Source organism: Diabrotica virgifera, chromosome 1, assembly GCF_917563875.1.
Source record: "Diabrotica virgifera virgifera chromosome 1, PGI_DIABVI_V3a".
NCBI classification, from domain to species: Eukaryota; Metazoa; Arthropoda; class Insecta; order Coleoptera; family Chrysomelidae; genus Diabrotica; species Diabrotica virgifera.
In genome coordinates, this window is record NC_065443.1 from 102,634,115 (window position 1) to 102,649,546 (window position 15,432).

The 15,432-nt window shown below is 34.2% G+C and overlaps 1 protein-coding gene across 1 annotated transcript; it reads right to left on the minus strand.

Annotated features, from left to right (window-relative positions):
- Window positions 1–1,307: 1,307 nt before the first annotated feature.
- LOC126889597 (elongin-C) lies at window positions 1,308–12,247 on the minus strand. Its single transcript, XM_050658064.1, has 2 exons — window positions 11,840–12,247; window positions 1,308–3,207 (listed from the first exon to the last, which is right to left on the minus strand). The coding sequence occupies exons 1-2, from the start codon at window positions 12,052–12,054 to the stop codon at window positions 3,066–3,068; spliced, it is 357 nt and encodes a 118-aa protein (XP_050514021.1). The 5' UTR covers window positions 12,055–12,247; the 3' UTR covers window positions 1,308–3,065.
- Between the last annotated feature and the right edge of the window lie 3,185 nt (window positions 12,248–15,432).

The following is a 15,432-nucleotide window of genomic DNA, read 5'->3' on the forward strand; positions in this document are numbered from 1 at the left end:
TGAGGCTTGTCCTAGTTTCACATTAAGCCCTTCATATATTTATTATAATTTTTGTGTCTTTGGATTTGTCGTCCTCGTGAGTAAGATTAAAACATTTTTATAATTTGTACTTCACTTCGTCTATTTGTCTAACGTGATTTGTCATAATGTCGTAGAAACCGTATAAACAATGAGGTCGTAGAGTCGTGGGGCATTGATTCGACTACAGATCGAAAGTGGTAAGTATTAAAATTAGTTTAATATTTAAATAAAATAAAATTAAACTGTTTAAAGTATTTTATTTCGTTGAAATCATAATAGAAGTATAACTTCTTACGTGCGTACAAAGTACACACACATTCTTTTTCTATTTATGTCTTTCTTCCATTAAGCCTAAAATTTTGTCTGTCATCCACTGTTTCTTTTTGTATCTGGTTGGTGTCAATATGCTCATCTGATGAAACGGCATCTATGTATATCACTAGCATAATTTCAACTTTTGTTCAATACAGTTTTTGAAGTTATACTTCTTTACGATCGAGGGTGAAATTTTATAATTCCCTGGCGCATGCGCAGACAGACAGTATGTAGTTCGTTGATAATCTTTCAAATTATGTATGTATCAGCGCAAATAAATCATTAAAAGAATATATTAGTGTTCTTAGTAAATGTATTATTTATTATAATTTTTGTGTCTTTGGATTTGTCTTCCTCGGGCGTATGATAATAAAATATCTATTTTTATACTTCACTTTAATCTATTAGTCACCGTGATGTGTAATTATACCCGACACGTCAATAGCACGGGGCTTGATAGCTTGGTTGGTATAGCATTGGACCAGAGATCGCGGATTCAAATCCCGGACGATTCATATTCATTTTTTTTATTCATATTCATTATTTTTGGCATTGTTAAGTTTTGGTTAATTTTTGGTATTGTAACTGTTAAGTATATTTATTTCGTTGAAATTATATAATAGAAGTATAACTACTTACGTGCGTACAAAGTACACACACATTCTTTTTTTTTTGAGGAAATAGAGTAGCTGACAATATCAACTCAGTAACACGAACAGACAGGTGTTGTCTCAGAAACTACGATTACTTTATTTTATCCTACAATTAAGGCACAAGTTATCGTACTGATTCAAAATTCAATAGAAGGGTAACTGGCCAGTCGGTTTAGGAGTAGCAGGCGTTGCTAACATGTCAGTTACAGAGAATTAGAGATAGTAAAAAATGTATATTAAAGGTCGTCTCACAGACGAGACCTTTCGGTTTAAGGGTTAATATGCAAGGATTTTATATTTTCAAGGTTAACTAATAGATTTTAAGTTCGTAAAAAAATTTATTGGGAAAAAATCATGTCTAAATACATTAAGTTTTTGCAGTAAAATAATTAAAACATGAGAATCAAAAATAAAAAACCACGGGCAACTGAAAATAGTATTAGTTCAACTTCGAGGATATAAAAATGGTCAAACATGAAAGTACTTGATTGAAATTTAAGCTAAATTAAAATATTGAAGTATATAATGATAAGCTAAACCTGAAAGTTTCATGTTTTGACGTTTTATAGTTAATATGCTTAATGAGCTGAACTATATGGCGTCTAGAGTGTTACATAAGTATGGCTGTAAAATGCAGTCTAAGTTTATAACATTTTTTATGACAGACCAAAACAGGTGTAATTATTATTTCATTTTAATAATGATCCATTTTGAAATATTGTAAGTCTACATTTTAGTTGACAAGTATATCATAATAGAAGATTATATTTATTTGAAACAAATTACAATCTTATGCAAAAAAATCAGCCTGGCAAAATAAATCAAAGAAAAATGCTGGGCCACCAATCTTAAAGCAACTTTGAGTATATTTTACATAATGTAACACCTCTAAAGATATGTGTTTATGAAACACATATTAAAAATATGCTAGATATAAAATTATCAGATAGCATAAAGAAATTGCTCAATTTCTAATAGAACAAAATAATAAATGGTTCAACTAAATGAGCACGACTTAAAATTCTTTGGAAATACTCAGTGATAAAATGAAATAAAATCATTTTAATCAATGCTCAACTAAGATCCACATTACTCAAGTTGATTATAACTTTTTATCAAAAGTATAGAAAATTAAATTCACTGTAATAAAACAAAAAATTGCAATGTTGCCTGTCATTATTATACCATAGAAGTATTGTCCTAAAGCGAAACAATGAGATATCCAGCTAGAGAAAACAAAATGGTATTTTATTATTATCAAGCAATGTTTTAAAATTGAAGAAAGTCCAAGTGAACTTTAGATGTATAGAACTAAGATGAGTTAACTGTCACTAACATAATATATGAAAAGCTTAGTGCCAATATCATGTGTTATCAAATATAGATATTTACGCATCGTACTGAATTTTTTCGCCATACTGGTTGGCAACACTGAAATGTTGCATGAATTGTAAGCTGCTTGACTAATAAAAATAGATTTTATTACTCTACTACAAAAATGCAATAGACTTCCTTAAACCTGCGTTAGTGCGGCAGGGTGTGGTACACCCTAGCTAGAAATATTTTGGCGTTCTTTGTTGACATATTCAGAATACTATTTGTATTTTTTCAATTTACTGTTATTTTTTAGATCGAAGCAATAAAGGCATTTAGTAAAGATTACAGTTATCTTATTTCTGAAATTTTTTTGATTTTTTCAAATTTTTCTTTGTACTTTTTGTTGGGGTTCTACACACCCCACCGCTCTAACTGTCTAATATTTACCCATCGCACTAACGCAGGGTTAAATGTAGTTGAGCAGCAGTTTTTTTTCAGGGAACATTGGAAAATGATATGAGTTACTGCCACAAAATCATCTATTTATACAATAAAAGTAATTGTTTAAACTTTATAGAAACTATTTAAACATATGAAAAAATCAACTTCGGCAGACAAAATAATTGTTTCTTCTTCTGGTATCCGTGCAGGATTTCAATTGTCGTCTAATTATTATTATTATGAAGTAAAAATAAAAAAAAGCAACTGCATTTTACAGCTAAGTAATGAACAACCCACATTTTTTTTAGAATAAATAATTTAACAGTCTAAGAAATTAGCAGCCATCAATAATTCTAGTGCAATTTCTGGAGCAATAGGAAATTCAGGTATCTCTGTGGAGCTGTTTGTGTAACGAACTTTGTAGGTGAAATACATGCAGACCTTTTGTAGTACATGGGATCTGGAACAAAATTTCAACATATTATACAATTGGAAACGTTGATGTAATATGTACTATAATAATAATAATATCGTATGGCATTTTTGCCGGAGAACCTTTCGGATTGTTCTGGCACCAATTGCATCTTTAACCACGTTTCAAGTAGCTAGTGTCGATGTACACTAGCCCAGGGGGACTGACGGCTTAACGTACCCTTCTAAACATGATACTATAAATAATAAGATAATATATTGCGCATCTCGAAGAGAAGGGAGTCGTGACGTAACTGGAGACCCAAGTTCGTAATGACCGAATGATTTCCGATTAGTTTGAATTGCTCGCGGTTGTATAGTCCAGGCTGTATGGTCGCCCCCGTTAGGTAAATTATTCCGATTCGATTTTTTTTGCACAAATTTACTAAAAAAGAGTTCCTTATAACAAATCCGCAGGGTGCCGCGGTGAGAAAATTGTTTAAACAATTTTTTTAAACAAATTCAAAACATTAATTTTTTCGATTTGTTCAATTTTCTTAAATTTTTTGAATTATAAGCAAAAAAGGTCATTTGTGATTTTTCTCTAAAATTTATTTTTGTAGAGTACTACGCGACTTAATATTTGAAAAACGCGAAAATCGCCATTTTCAAGGCTTAATAACTCAGTTAAAAATTACTACTATGAAAGTTAGAAAGTGACCAAATCAAAGTTTGAAGTCCACCCTACAAGATCATGAAGAAATTTTTGTCATTATTTTATTACTAAGCTGTTATTTTTAATTATTAACAATGAGCGCCGGCCGTCAATAGTGAGTGCGAGAGAGATGCACCATTCCGGCCGTCTAATGGTGCATCTCACTTGCACTCACATTGACGGCCGCCTCACTTAGCGCTCTTGGTTAACAATTAAAAATAACAGCTCAGTAATAAAATAATGACAACATTTCTTCAGAATCCTGTAGGGGGGGCTTTCAACTTTGATTCCGTCACTTTTTGACTGTCATAATAATAATTTTTAACCGAGTTATTAAGCCTTGAAAATGGCCATTTTCGCGTTTTTCAAATTTTAAAACGAGTATAACTCAACAACAGTCAATTTTAGAGAAAAATTACAACAGACCTTTTTGGCTCATAATGACCCAAAGAATCCAAAAATTATACGGAGTGAAAAAATTGATTTTTTGAATTTGTTTAAAACAATTGTTTAAACAATTTTCCGACCGGCACCTCCCGGCACTCTGTGTATTTGTTATAAGGAACTCTTTTTAAGTGAGTTTGTGCAACAAAATCGAATCGGAATATGTTACCTAACGGGGGCGACGATACAGCCTGGACTATAAGCTAACAACAAGAATTCAAATTCCGGTCTCCAGTTACGTCAGCGATGCGCGAACTCGGACGTATTTGCGCTACGGGAAGAGACTATCTTGTTATTTATAGTATCATGGTTCTAAGCACAATGAACAGCTGGTATCATTTTTAGAAATGAAAATGGATTTTTGGTGCCGAGAATAGAACTCGTGCGCCCATGCTTATGAAGCCAGTATCATGCTGCTGAGCTACAGCATTCACACTGTAACACTGTATTACTGTTAGACTTTAACACCTTGGCTGCGTTTATAAACTTATGTTGAGTGTGTTACGAGGCATATATTATGTCCTGTAGTGAACCTTTACTACAGTGTGTTACACCAGAGTCGATGCAGCCAACCATTAGTGTAATATGAGGTCTCTTTGTCTCGTAGCGCAGCCAAGGTGATAACAATGTTTATAAAGGAAAAGTCAAACAATAAGGAATGCACGTAATTTTTTCCTTGTTGCCATATTCTAAATTTGAAAAAAATATATAGGGGATAATCAGATTTTTTTGACATACCATTCCTATTACAGCGAGCATTTCATTAGGTAGAATTAGTGACGAGTTTATATGACATCATTATTATATTTGGAGAGATTGTAAATGGTAACTGACGTCTGTCATAATATTGGAGGTTAAATAAAATATCAAATTATTGTTTTTAAATTATATCTTATGTATTTAGTTTATTTTAAGGACAGTTTATTTTTTAACCTTTTCCCTTCCCTATCCTTGATTGGTCGATTAGGTTCGTAATAGTTTTGTTGTATGGTAGGTTTAGTTAGGCATTAATTTTAAGAAATGTTGCTGGCTAAATGGACACAGCTCCCAAAGTCCATAAAAGAAGAAAAAAAATAAACAAATAAAAATCTTACATAACCTTCTATATCGTCCCTGCCCCCTGCCATTTCCAACTATCGAATGTGAAAAGTGGTACTTTTCAGGAGAGTAAAATAACTCGTTTTTAGAGACACCTAAATCAGTGCATTGACAAATGGGACACTTTTTATATTTTTTTGAATGTAATGTTTAATCCTTGTTAGATTGATAACAAATTTGAACTGCTTATCATTTTTTTCTTTCCAAAAAATCACATTCGTTACTTTGCTTTTTGTATTAATCAAAGATTTGTTTTATACAAAGTAGCGAATGTATAATAGCGAATAACTGTATAATCAAATAATTAAAATCCGTTAAAATGAAATCATAAACTGCCTCACAAGATTTTCTTGGAAGCGATACTGAAACAAAATTCGCACAAATTGTAAACACATACATTTTGTTCTTCTCAGCAGTTTACCATTTTCGACAGTTTACAGATTGTAAAATTGAATAACTGTTATAAATTACAACACAAACTAACGAATGTGACACATTCGACATTTAGCGTTGTACAAATAATATACCTTTAGTTATATTTATACAAAACAAAAGTATCGAATATACCATTTTCGTCAGTTTGCAGTCAACCAAATGGAAAAATGTTCATATTCGATAGTTTAAACAGCATATTTCCCTCGCTCCTAATCACGCTACAATACCGAGAATTTGCCACAAGATGTATCACATATAATGCGAGGACAAGGTATCGAATCTGAAAAACCCGATTTTTCAAATTCGATAGTTGGAAATGGTAGGGACGATAATATTACAACATGACTTTGACACTTTTATTACAGATAGTTATCTTTGTTTCACACTCTTAAAGACAAAGAGAAACAGTGTAGCCGGTAGCTGTTTTGGTAACGGTAGCAGAAAAACTTATATATGAGGAAAAATTTGTTGAATTTGATTGTCGTCAAGTTTGTAGTGGTGGGTTATGATGTCACTAAATCTATGACATGCATTAATAATTGTTTGACTTTCAGTTTAATGACTTATAATGCCCCAACGTTAGATGTTTTGTAAGCTTATGGTGCTCTTATTTAAATGTTTGTTTAAGGGAAGGTCTTGCAGGCCCAACATATGCTGATTGCAATTGTGTCACTTGTCTGTCTGTCTGTGAGATAATTCTTGAAGGAAAAGTCCTAGTCTCGAAACTTGGTATAGAATCCTCTTGGGTGTTATGTTCAAGAACTCCCAAAGAACAAAGACAAACATAATGTATGTGAGAAGATAAAGTAACAATTAATTTATATTGCAACAGCTGTTCTGGACAGAATCAGAATAAAGCAATGCTAGAGCTATACTACTTCATTGAAAGGAGTGATTTTATTAGGAATATAAAAATAACATTTCTGTTATCAGGCCATACAATGATGCCCATAGACTCTGTGCACAGTGACATTAATCTTTTCAGCTGTTGCAAAACTGTGTGGTCTCCAAAAGAGCGGCAAACAATGCGCAATTCAAGAACTAATCCTTTCAATTATGCTACGCAGTCGTTGGGTTTTTCTAATTGTTTAAATCTGAAAGGTCTCTCTGAAACATTACTACCAAACAAATTCAAAATCAACATTAGTAAACTTCGCATAGCCATGTTTAACAAAGAGAACCCACAAAGCTTCATTTTAAAGTATGGATTCTTTGATAATAGTGAACTGAAAACTATAAATTTGCAGGTAACCTTAAGAGCATGCCACTCCCCAATAGCTCATACAACAGTTGACTCAAAATTTTGTCAGTTAGGTAAATAGATCTTAAAAACTCTGTGAAAAGGGTCTTATCCCAGCAGAGTTTTAAGAAGACTTCATTTTATTACCCCACAGTTGTGATACTACAGCCTGCTCGATAAAAACAGATAACGAGGATATAAGTGATGCTGATTTTTGATAAAAATTATTTTTTAATAAATGTATAACTTTAATAATCTCAATGTTTATGATTCATTCTTATCAAATAAAACACAATTAATATAAATCTTAGTCAATGTGAATCCTTTAAATTTGATCACAGGAAGCATCTTAGCTATCTTGACAAAAAGCGTAAGTGACACTTATGCGAAAAACAAAACATTGTAACTGCCAGAAACATTACTAAAACAAAAAACCTACAAAATAATTACTCTTTTCCTTTGTAAAGTACACAAATAATATAATATAAAATATTTAACTTCCTCCTGTAAACGATGTACACAACGTGTACGATGTTCTTCCTGAAAGAGCTCAATATGCAGTTTTGTCCGCAAATGAGTTAATGAATCTCTTAAGGCCCTGATCGACAGGCGAGTAAAACCGTGGTTTTGTGGCTCACCAATATATCATAATACCGCTGTTTTATACCCGGAGAGCCTGGTTCGTGGCTCATCAGTTTGTTTTATTTTTTACTCGGCTCACTGTTCAAAACCACGCGTCAATCACGACTGGCGAGCCGAGCAGGCTGTTTTCGACAAGCACTGCAGTGGAAGGACTGTTTTTAATAATGGATATGTGAAGTCTCAGTCGTATGCCTGTTTGAAGTCTACAAACACGTTGTGAACATCAACATCGTGTTCCCATGCTTTGCTCAGGATCTGTTTGACTGTAAATATTTGATCCTTAATATTTGAATCTATAAAACCTTAATTCGACCAATAACATGCTATGGCAGTGAAGCCTGGGTCCTGAAAGAAACATCCAAAAACAAACTTGACACATTCGAAAGGAAAGTACTTAGGAGAATACTAGGACCTGTGAGGGAAAACAGACTCTTCAGAAGTCGATACAACAACGAGCTTTATCAACTTTATAAGGAAACACCCCTGTCAGACTTCATTAGAATACAAAGATTGCAATGGGCCGGACATGTGATAAGAATGGGAGAGGATAGGCTACCAAAACAAGCACTGAATGCTAGAACGCAAGGAAAGAGACCGGTTAGGAAGCCCCGAAAGCGCTGGGAAGACACAGTAAACAGCGACGCACAAGCCCTTTTAGGAGTCCGTGTGTGGAGAAGAGGAGCCACAGACAGGAAAGGGTGGAGGCAAAAAATAAAGGAGGCTAAGGCTCAATTTGGGCTGTAGTGCCATAGAAGAAGAGAAGAAGAAGTCTCAGTCGCGATTTTGTATTGGAATTTATGTATGGCTTACGAGACTGTCCTGTTTTATGGAAATCTACATCGCCAGAAGACAAAAACATAGAAATTCGATTTACTGCATATGTATGTATTATATGTATACCACAACTCTTGGATATCATAAAAAATATGAACTGAACGCAACTATAGCAACCAATGTCAAGAAAAAAAAATCTGTATTGCAAGCTTCCTATAGAAAATAACGTCATAAGGTTACGGCAAGCATGAGAACAGGCTCAGGAATTGAAGATTTGTATCTGCCAAAATTATGGTATTATAAGGAGCTTGAATTTCTCAACGATCAGGCTCGCTAGTCGATCAGCACCAACGAGCTGCGAATAAAACTGTCATTCTTAAAACCGCGGTATTATGGCTTTTTACGTCGATCACCCACTTTAGTTCTCTGTTTTCACTATACCTGACAAAATGGGCAACTTGTGCCATGTCTATGTTTCAAGGCTCATCTATAGGAAATGATACGTTAAAAGAATTATTTTTATTTGTATTCTTTGAAGGACATAATTTTATGTATCATAAGTTATTAATATGTTTATTGAGTAAATAAAGTGTAATAGAAAGAAAACTTGAGAGGGCCGTTTCTCAAACCCATTGGCGTAGTTAGGGGGGGGCAGGGGTGGGCACGCACCCCCAGAATTCTGGTGGCCCACCCCAGAAAAAAAACACAAAAAAAAAACGAAATTTGTATTTAGTATTATAACTACCCACCACGGTCTGCGAAAAAATTTTTTTTTTAAGTTCATGCTTCCCATTCTTCCGGTTCAAGACAAGATTTATTCAAAAATCAATATAGGCAACCCACATTACAATCTCGGATGAAGTCGTGCTAGGTATACCCAGACACCAACATGACGCAACTCGCTATACTATGCGCCAGTCGATTTAGCCGGGATCTTGCCTTAACAGCAGTGTTGCCAACCTTTGTCAACCAATTTACCGTACCTGTAGTCCGAAATTACCGTATTTTGCGTCGTATTACCGTACATTATTTTAAATTACATTTGGATATTTTTGGCGTAATAATATGTTACAGTATGTCCGCAGATTGAGTTTACAAGAGGACAAATGGACCAAAAAATGAAAGATACGAAAAAAAGTCATTCTTGATGAAAATTTTTGCTTGTTGAGAAAATATCATTCACCATAAGAAACTTTAATTTAGTTCTACAGGGTTGGTCAAAAATACAAAAAATATCATTTTGCGCAAGAGTAAAAATGCCGTATTTTGCAAAATAAGAAAAAAAGTAATCCTTGATGAAAATTTTTGCTTGTTGAGAGAATATCATTTGCCATAAGAAACTTCAATTTAGTTGAACAGGGCTATAATCAAAAATACAAAAATTTGTCCTCTTGTAAACTCAATCCGAGGACATACTGTATACATAATATTCTTGTCATTTTCTGAAAATAGAAATTATAGTGCATTTGATATTTAGTTTTTTGTAGCCAGTATAAGCTAATAAATTTACAAATATTTAAAAACTTTACTTTAGACCTATAAACAAAATATACAAAACTTATAAACACAAACAAAACAAAAACAAATGATGGTATAATATGAAGGTTTTCATTATTCGAATAGTAAAGGAAAGTGGGAAACTATTCCATATTTTCAATCTTAATTTCGTCATCATTTTCAGACGGATTATAAATATATAAATACGATGGAAAATACTACAAATAAATAAAATTTCTTGATAATCTCTGAATTATTACCGTACATTTACGTATGGTAATGATCATGTTACCGTATACCGTATTTTGGCATAAATTACCGTACAAGTACGGTAATTACAGTATGGTTGGCAACACTGCTTAACAGTCAGTTTCGCGTCGGCGCGGCGTTATTAAATTTTAGTGTTCTGCCAGGCGCATGCGAGTAAAGCAGCGATTATTGCAGCGACACATACATACAAGATTTTTTTGTGATTTCGAAAATTCAATGTGATATTGGCTATTGCTGTTTTTGTCAGATACGATTCGACAATATCTCTCGAAGTCTCTCGAAAGTCCAGAAAATATTTGCGTAGGGATCGCAGACGTAGCCAGCTCATCTACCATAAGTGCCGAAGATAAGGACAGTTCTTCAAATAGTTCCATTTTGGCTGAGAGTGATATTAGCCGAGTGATACGGGAACGGAAACATTGGGGTTGGGGACTCTTCAAACCGGGCCAATGCAGCCAATTTTAGTTTTCCCAAAATCGCGGTTTGGAGCTAAAATGAGGTCGTTTTCTTCCACATATTATGAAACATATAAAAGCTGGTTAGAATATAATAAAGTGGAAGATAAAATATATTGTTTTGTGTGCAGGCATTTTGGCAAACAGAACGTACGAGACCAGAATGAAAAATTTATTAAAAGTGGTTTTAATAACTGGAGGAAACTGTCAGAAGCCTTAAAAAAACATTCGGAATCATCGGTTCACGCTGCATGCAGCCAAATGTATATAAACTATCGCCAAACTGCGGAAGTCAGAGTCGGAGATGTTTGCCAGCAAATTTTAAAACAAAAAGAAAAAGAAGTTATTCAAAATAGAGAATATTTAACTAAAGTTATTGATATAATACTAACCCTGATTCGTCAAGGTTTGGCTTTGAGAGGGCATCGAGAAGATGTATCGTCTAAGAATCGAGGCAATTTCCTGGAAATTGCTGAAGTTTTTGCCAAATATGATAAGCAATTTTCTGTCCACTTTGAAAAATACTCCAATTATTGCAGTCCAGACATTCAAAATGAAATAATTGAGATTATATCAAGCCTTACTCTGCAGGAAATAGCTAAAGAAGTTAAAAACTGTGGTTTCTTTTCGTTAAGCGTGGATGAGGCAAGGTGCTATAAAGAAGAACAATTATCATTGATTATAAGGTATGTCATAGATTTAGAAATTGTTGAAAGGTTTATAGGTTTCATTAATTGTTCTGACTCTAGAGATGCTCAGGGATTAGCTAAAAGCTTTTACCTTTGTAAAATTATAACTTGTATTCCTAATTAATAAAGATTTTAAGTTGTAAGTTTAGAAAATGGTTTCTGTTCGTGTGACTATGTATATGATCAGGTAAAAAAAAAAGAAGCAAAATTGGTGATTTTTTTAATAAAAAATGGGCGTGGTGCTCAAAAAAATTTTCGCCTCCGAGGCACCTGCGGCGGGCTTTTTGGGTCCCTTAATCATACTTCAAGATGCTCAGGGAGCCGTGCCCCCCCCCAAGCTCAAAGTCTAACTACGCCAATGCTCAAACCATGGATTATGCATAGGTACCTTCTCAATTATTGCTCTACTACTTCATACTTACGGGATTTCTCTAAAGTTCACTTCATTTGCTTCATTTTCGGCAAACTGCCCAGGGCCACTTAACATGGCTTTGATAGTGCCAGATGTAAGAGCGTGTTCTCTTTTAACTATAAATTCATGACCATCTGATGAAATTAATTTTACGTACATAGCATCGGGCCCTTCGCATCCTCCATAAACTCTTTCTTGATTTATTTCTGTGGTACTGTCTGCCATTTTGATTTTAATTGCACTATTTCGTTGTTTGAATGTGTATTCTCTATACTGCAGAGTGTAATTATTGTGATCGATATAGCGTGTGATGAAAGAAGCCTTGTAGATTATTGAAAACAATGCTAATCTCAAAGACGACGATGGGGATGGAGGTCGGTCGTTTGAGAAAAACTAACCTAACAAACTGTCACTAGTGTCACTGTCAACCTATTTCAATGCTGTCAACAAAATGTTATTGACCACAAAACACATATTTTTTTTATTTGTTCTGTGGTTCCGACTGTCCGCACAAAAGAGTTTCAGTTACAAAGGAACAGATGATTACGTCACAATTCATCATCATCATCAATGGTGCTACAGGTGCTACAGCCTTATGAAAGAGCCTCGACCTTCCCAAGTCTATTATGTCAGTACCAGTCAGTCCTATTCGTAGCCAACCGTTGCCAGTTTGCTGCGCCTATTTTTCTCCCATCCTCATCTACACCATCCTTCCATCTGAGTTTTGGCCTACCCCTATTTCTACTTCCCACAGGTTGTGACATAGGGGTTCTTCTAGGAGGGTTGTTCTGCTGTGATCTTGCTAGATGTCCTGCCCATATTGGTCCTCCTATTCTTATAAGAGATACTACGTCTTTACCACCAAATTTTTGTTTATATCTGTGGTATACCTCGTAGTTGTACCTCCTCCTCCAAACACCATTTTTAAGATTCCACCGAATATTCCTCTCAGGATCATTCGTTCAAATATAAGCAGAAGGTTTTCATCTACCTTGGAGATGGTCCATGCCTCTGATCCATATGTCAACACTGGTTGTACAAAGGTTTTGTATATGGTTATTTTTGTTTTTTGGCTTAAGTTTCTGCTTTTCATATGTCTACTCAGTCCAAAATAGCATTCGCTTGAATTCTTCCGTCACGACGTTCTCTTTGGTCCAAGTATGTGAATTTGTCCACCATTTCAAAGGTAGAGTTATCAACCGTGAATTGGTGACCTATGTTTCTGGCTCTATTGTTGGGTGTTGATGCCATCATCTTAGTTTTCTCCTCGTTTACTTGCAGGCCCATATTTTTTGAGGCATTTGGGAAGGTGGTAGGTATACATTTCTTCTAGCTTGCGTATTGTGCGGGCAACTAGGTCCACGTCATCTGCATATGCCAAAATTTGGGATGATTTATTAAACATATTTCCTCTGTTATCTTTTCGGGCATCTCTGACCGCCTTTTCCAGAGCTATGTTGAAAAGGAGACACGCCAGCACATCTTCCTGTCGCAGCCCAACATACGTTTCAAACGCCTGTGATTGTTCACCCTGTATTTCGACTTTGCAAACAACTTTACGCATTGTAGCCTTAACCAATCTTATCAGTTTATCAGGGATGTGCAATTCATCCATGGCTTCATACAATTTATTTCTTAGAACACTATCATAGCCGATTTAAAATCTACGAAAAGATGGTATGTGTCGATATTGAATTCATTGGTTTTTTCCAGTATTTGAGCACAAAGATCTGGTCTGTTGTTGATCGACCATTCCTAAAACCACTTTGATATTCTCCAAGAAGCTCCTCTGAATGTGCACTTAGGCGACTATATTAGATACTCGAAAATATTTTGTAGGCTGTATTAAAGAGGGATATCCCCCTATAGTTTCTACATTCCAATTGATCACGGGCAAACGATTCCAATACAGCACTCTTCCGGGATTTGTTCCTCATTCCAGGGTCGTATTATTATTTTATACAGTGCGTCCATAAAGTAATGCATAAATTCATTATTTCGTAAACCGGAGACTTTAAGGAAAAATCTCGAAACAGGTCGATTTTTATTTTTAAATTACGATTTTTTGACATACGTATCATACTAGTGACGTCATCCGTCTGGGGGCGATGACGTAATCGATGATTTTTTTAAATGAGAATAGGGGTCATGTAATAGCTCATTTGAAAGGGTATGTAATTCTCTATTCGATAATATAAACATTAATATAATTATTTATACTATCCGTTGCAAGATAATTCGGATGGAATTTCGACAAAATACATGGATAGTACAGGGTATCCAAAAAATGTTTTTTTTTAAATTAAATTAATTGGTACAAAAAGATGAATGTATGTACATAATTTGTTTAATTCTAAATATATTTTATTGGTGCCAGAAAACATATAAATGTTTTATTTAAAAAATAAACATTGATTTTCGCTTAAGCGCATTGTTAAACTTCCAAGAGGCAGGTGGGTGGCAGCTCTAACATTGACCTTAAGCGAAAAGCAATATTTATTATTTGTCAAATAAACATTTATTCCTGTTTTCTGACAAAAGTAAAACGAATTTTGAATTAAATAAGTTACATACATTCTTCTTTTTGTTTCAATTAATTTAATTAAAAAATTCTTTTTGGACACCCTGTATAAATAATTATGTTATTGTTTGTATTAGTAAATTGAGAATTAAATACCCTTTCAAATGAGCTATCACATGACCCCTATTCTTATTTAAAAAAATCATCGATTACACTACGTTATCAAGCCCAGATGGATGACGTCACTAGTATGACATATATGCCAAAAAATTTTAATTTAAAAATAAAATTCGATCTGTTTCGGAATTTTTCCTTAAAGTCGCCGGTTTACGAAATAATGAATTTATGCGTTACTTTATGGACGCACTGTATATTTGATCAGCCAGAGTAGCACCTCCATATTTAATAAGTTCCGCGGGTATACCATCACTTCCTGGAGATTTATTATTTTTTAGGTGTTTTATTGCATCCCGTACTTCTTGAATTGATGGAGGCTCTAAGGGTGTGTTGTTGCTTGCTCCTGGGGTGGTTGATTTGGATCTTCTACGTCGATAGTAAGTAGTTCTTTATAGTGTTCCACCCACCTTTTCAATATTTATTCTTTTGTATTGAGTATGAGCCTCTCTCCTTATCCTTACATAGTCTTAGCCTTGGTTTGAATTCCTTTACGTGAATTCACGTAAAGGAATCACGTGGTCACGTAATTGTGACGTGATTACGTATTACGTCACAATTACGTGGTCCAAAAATGTATTTTCATTTTTATGGAAAATAAAATTATAGTTTTATTTCAAAAGATTTTCCATGATATTTGCTAAATTTTAAATAAATCGCACCACAAAAGAGTACCATTGATAAAGTTTTCAGTTTGAGGCCCTTTTGTGGCGCGTGTTACTTCAAAAGCAAATATTATGGTAGAATCTTTATCAAAATATGTGTGACTATAATTTTATTTTGTACAAAAAGATAATACACTTTTGCGCCGTGTAATATTCATATCAGTTATTTTGCAGCTGGAATATTGCATAAACTATACCTACAGTCGGAAAAATGAAAGAATACCCATGAAGGAACATATAAAA

Bases quoted from the DNA above. Each gene is read 5' to 3' on its own strand.
- LOC126889597 (XM_050658064.1), bottom strand. From the start codon at position 12,054: ATGGCAGACAGTACCACAGAAATAAATCAAGAAAGAGTTTATGGAGGA. The intron at 3,208-11,839 runs GTAAGTATGAAG...ATTTTGTTCCAG, and splicing joins GTGAACTTTAGAGAAATCCC to ATCCCATGTACTACAAAAGG.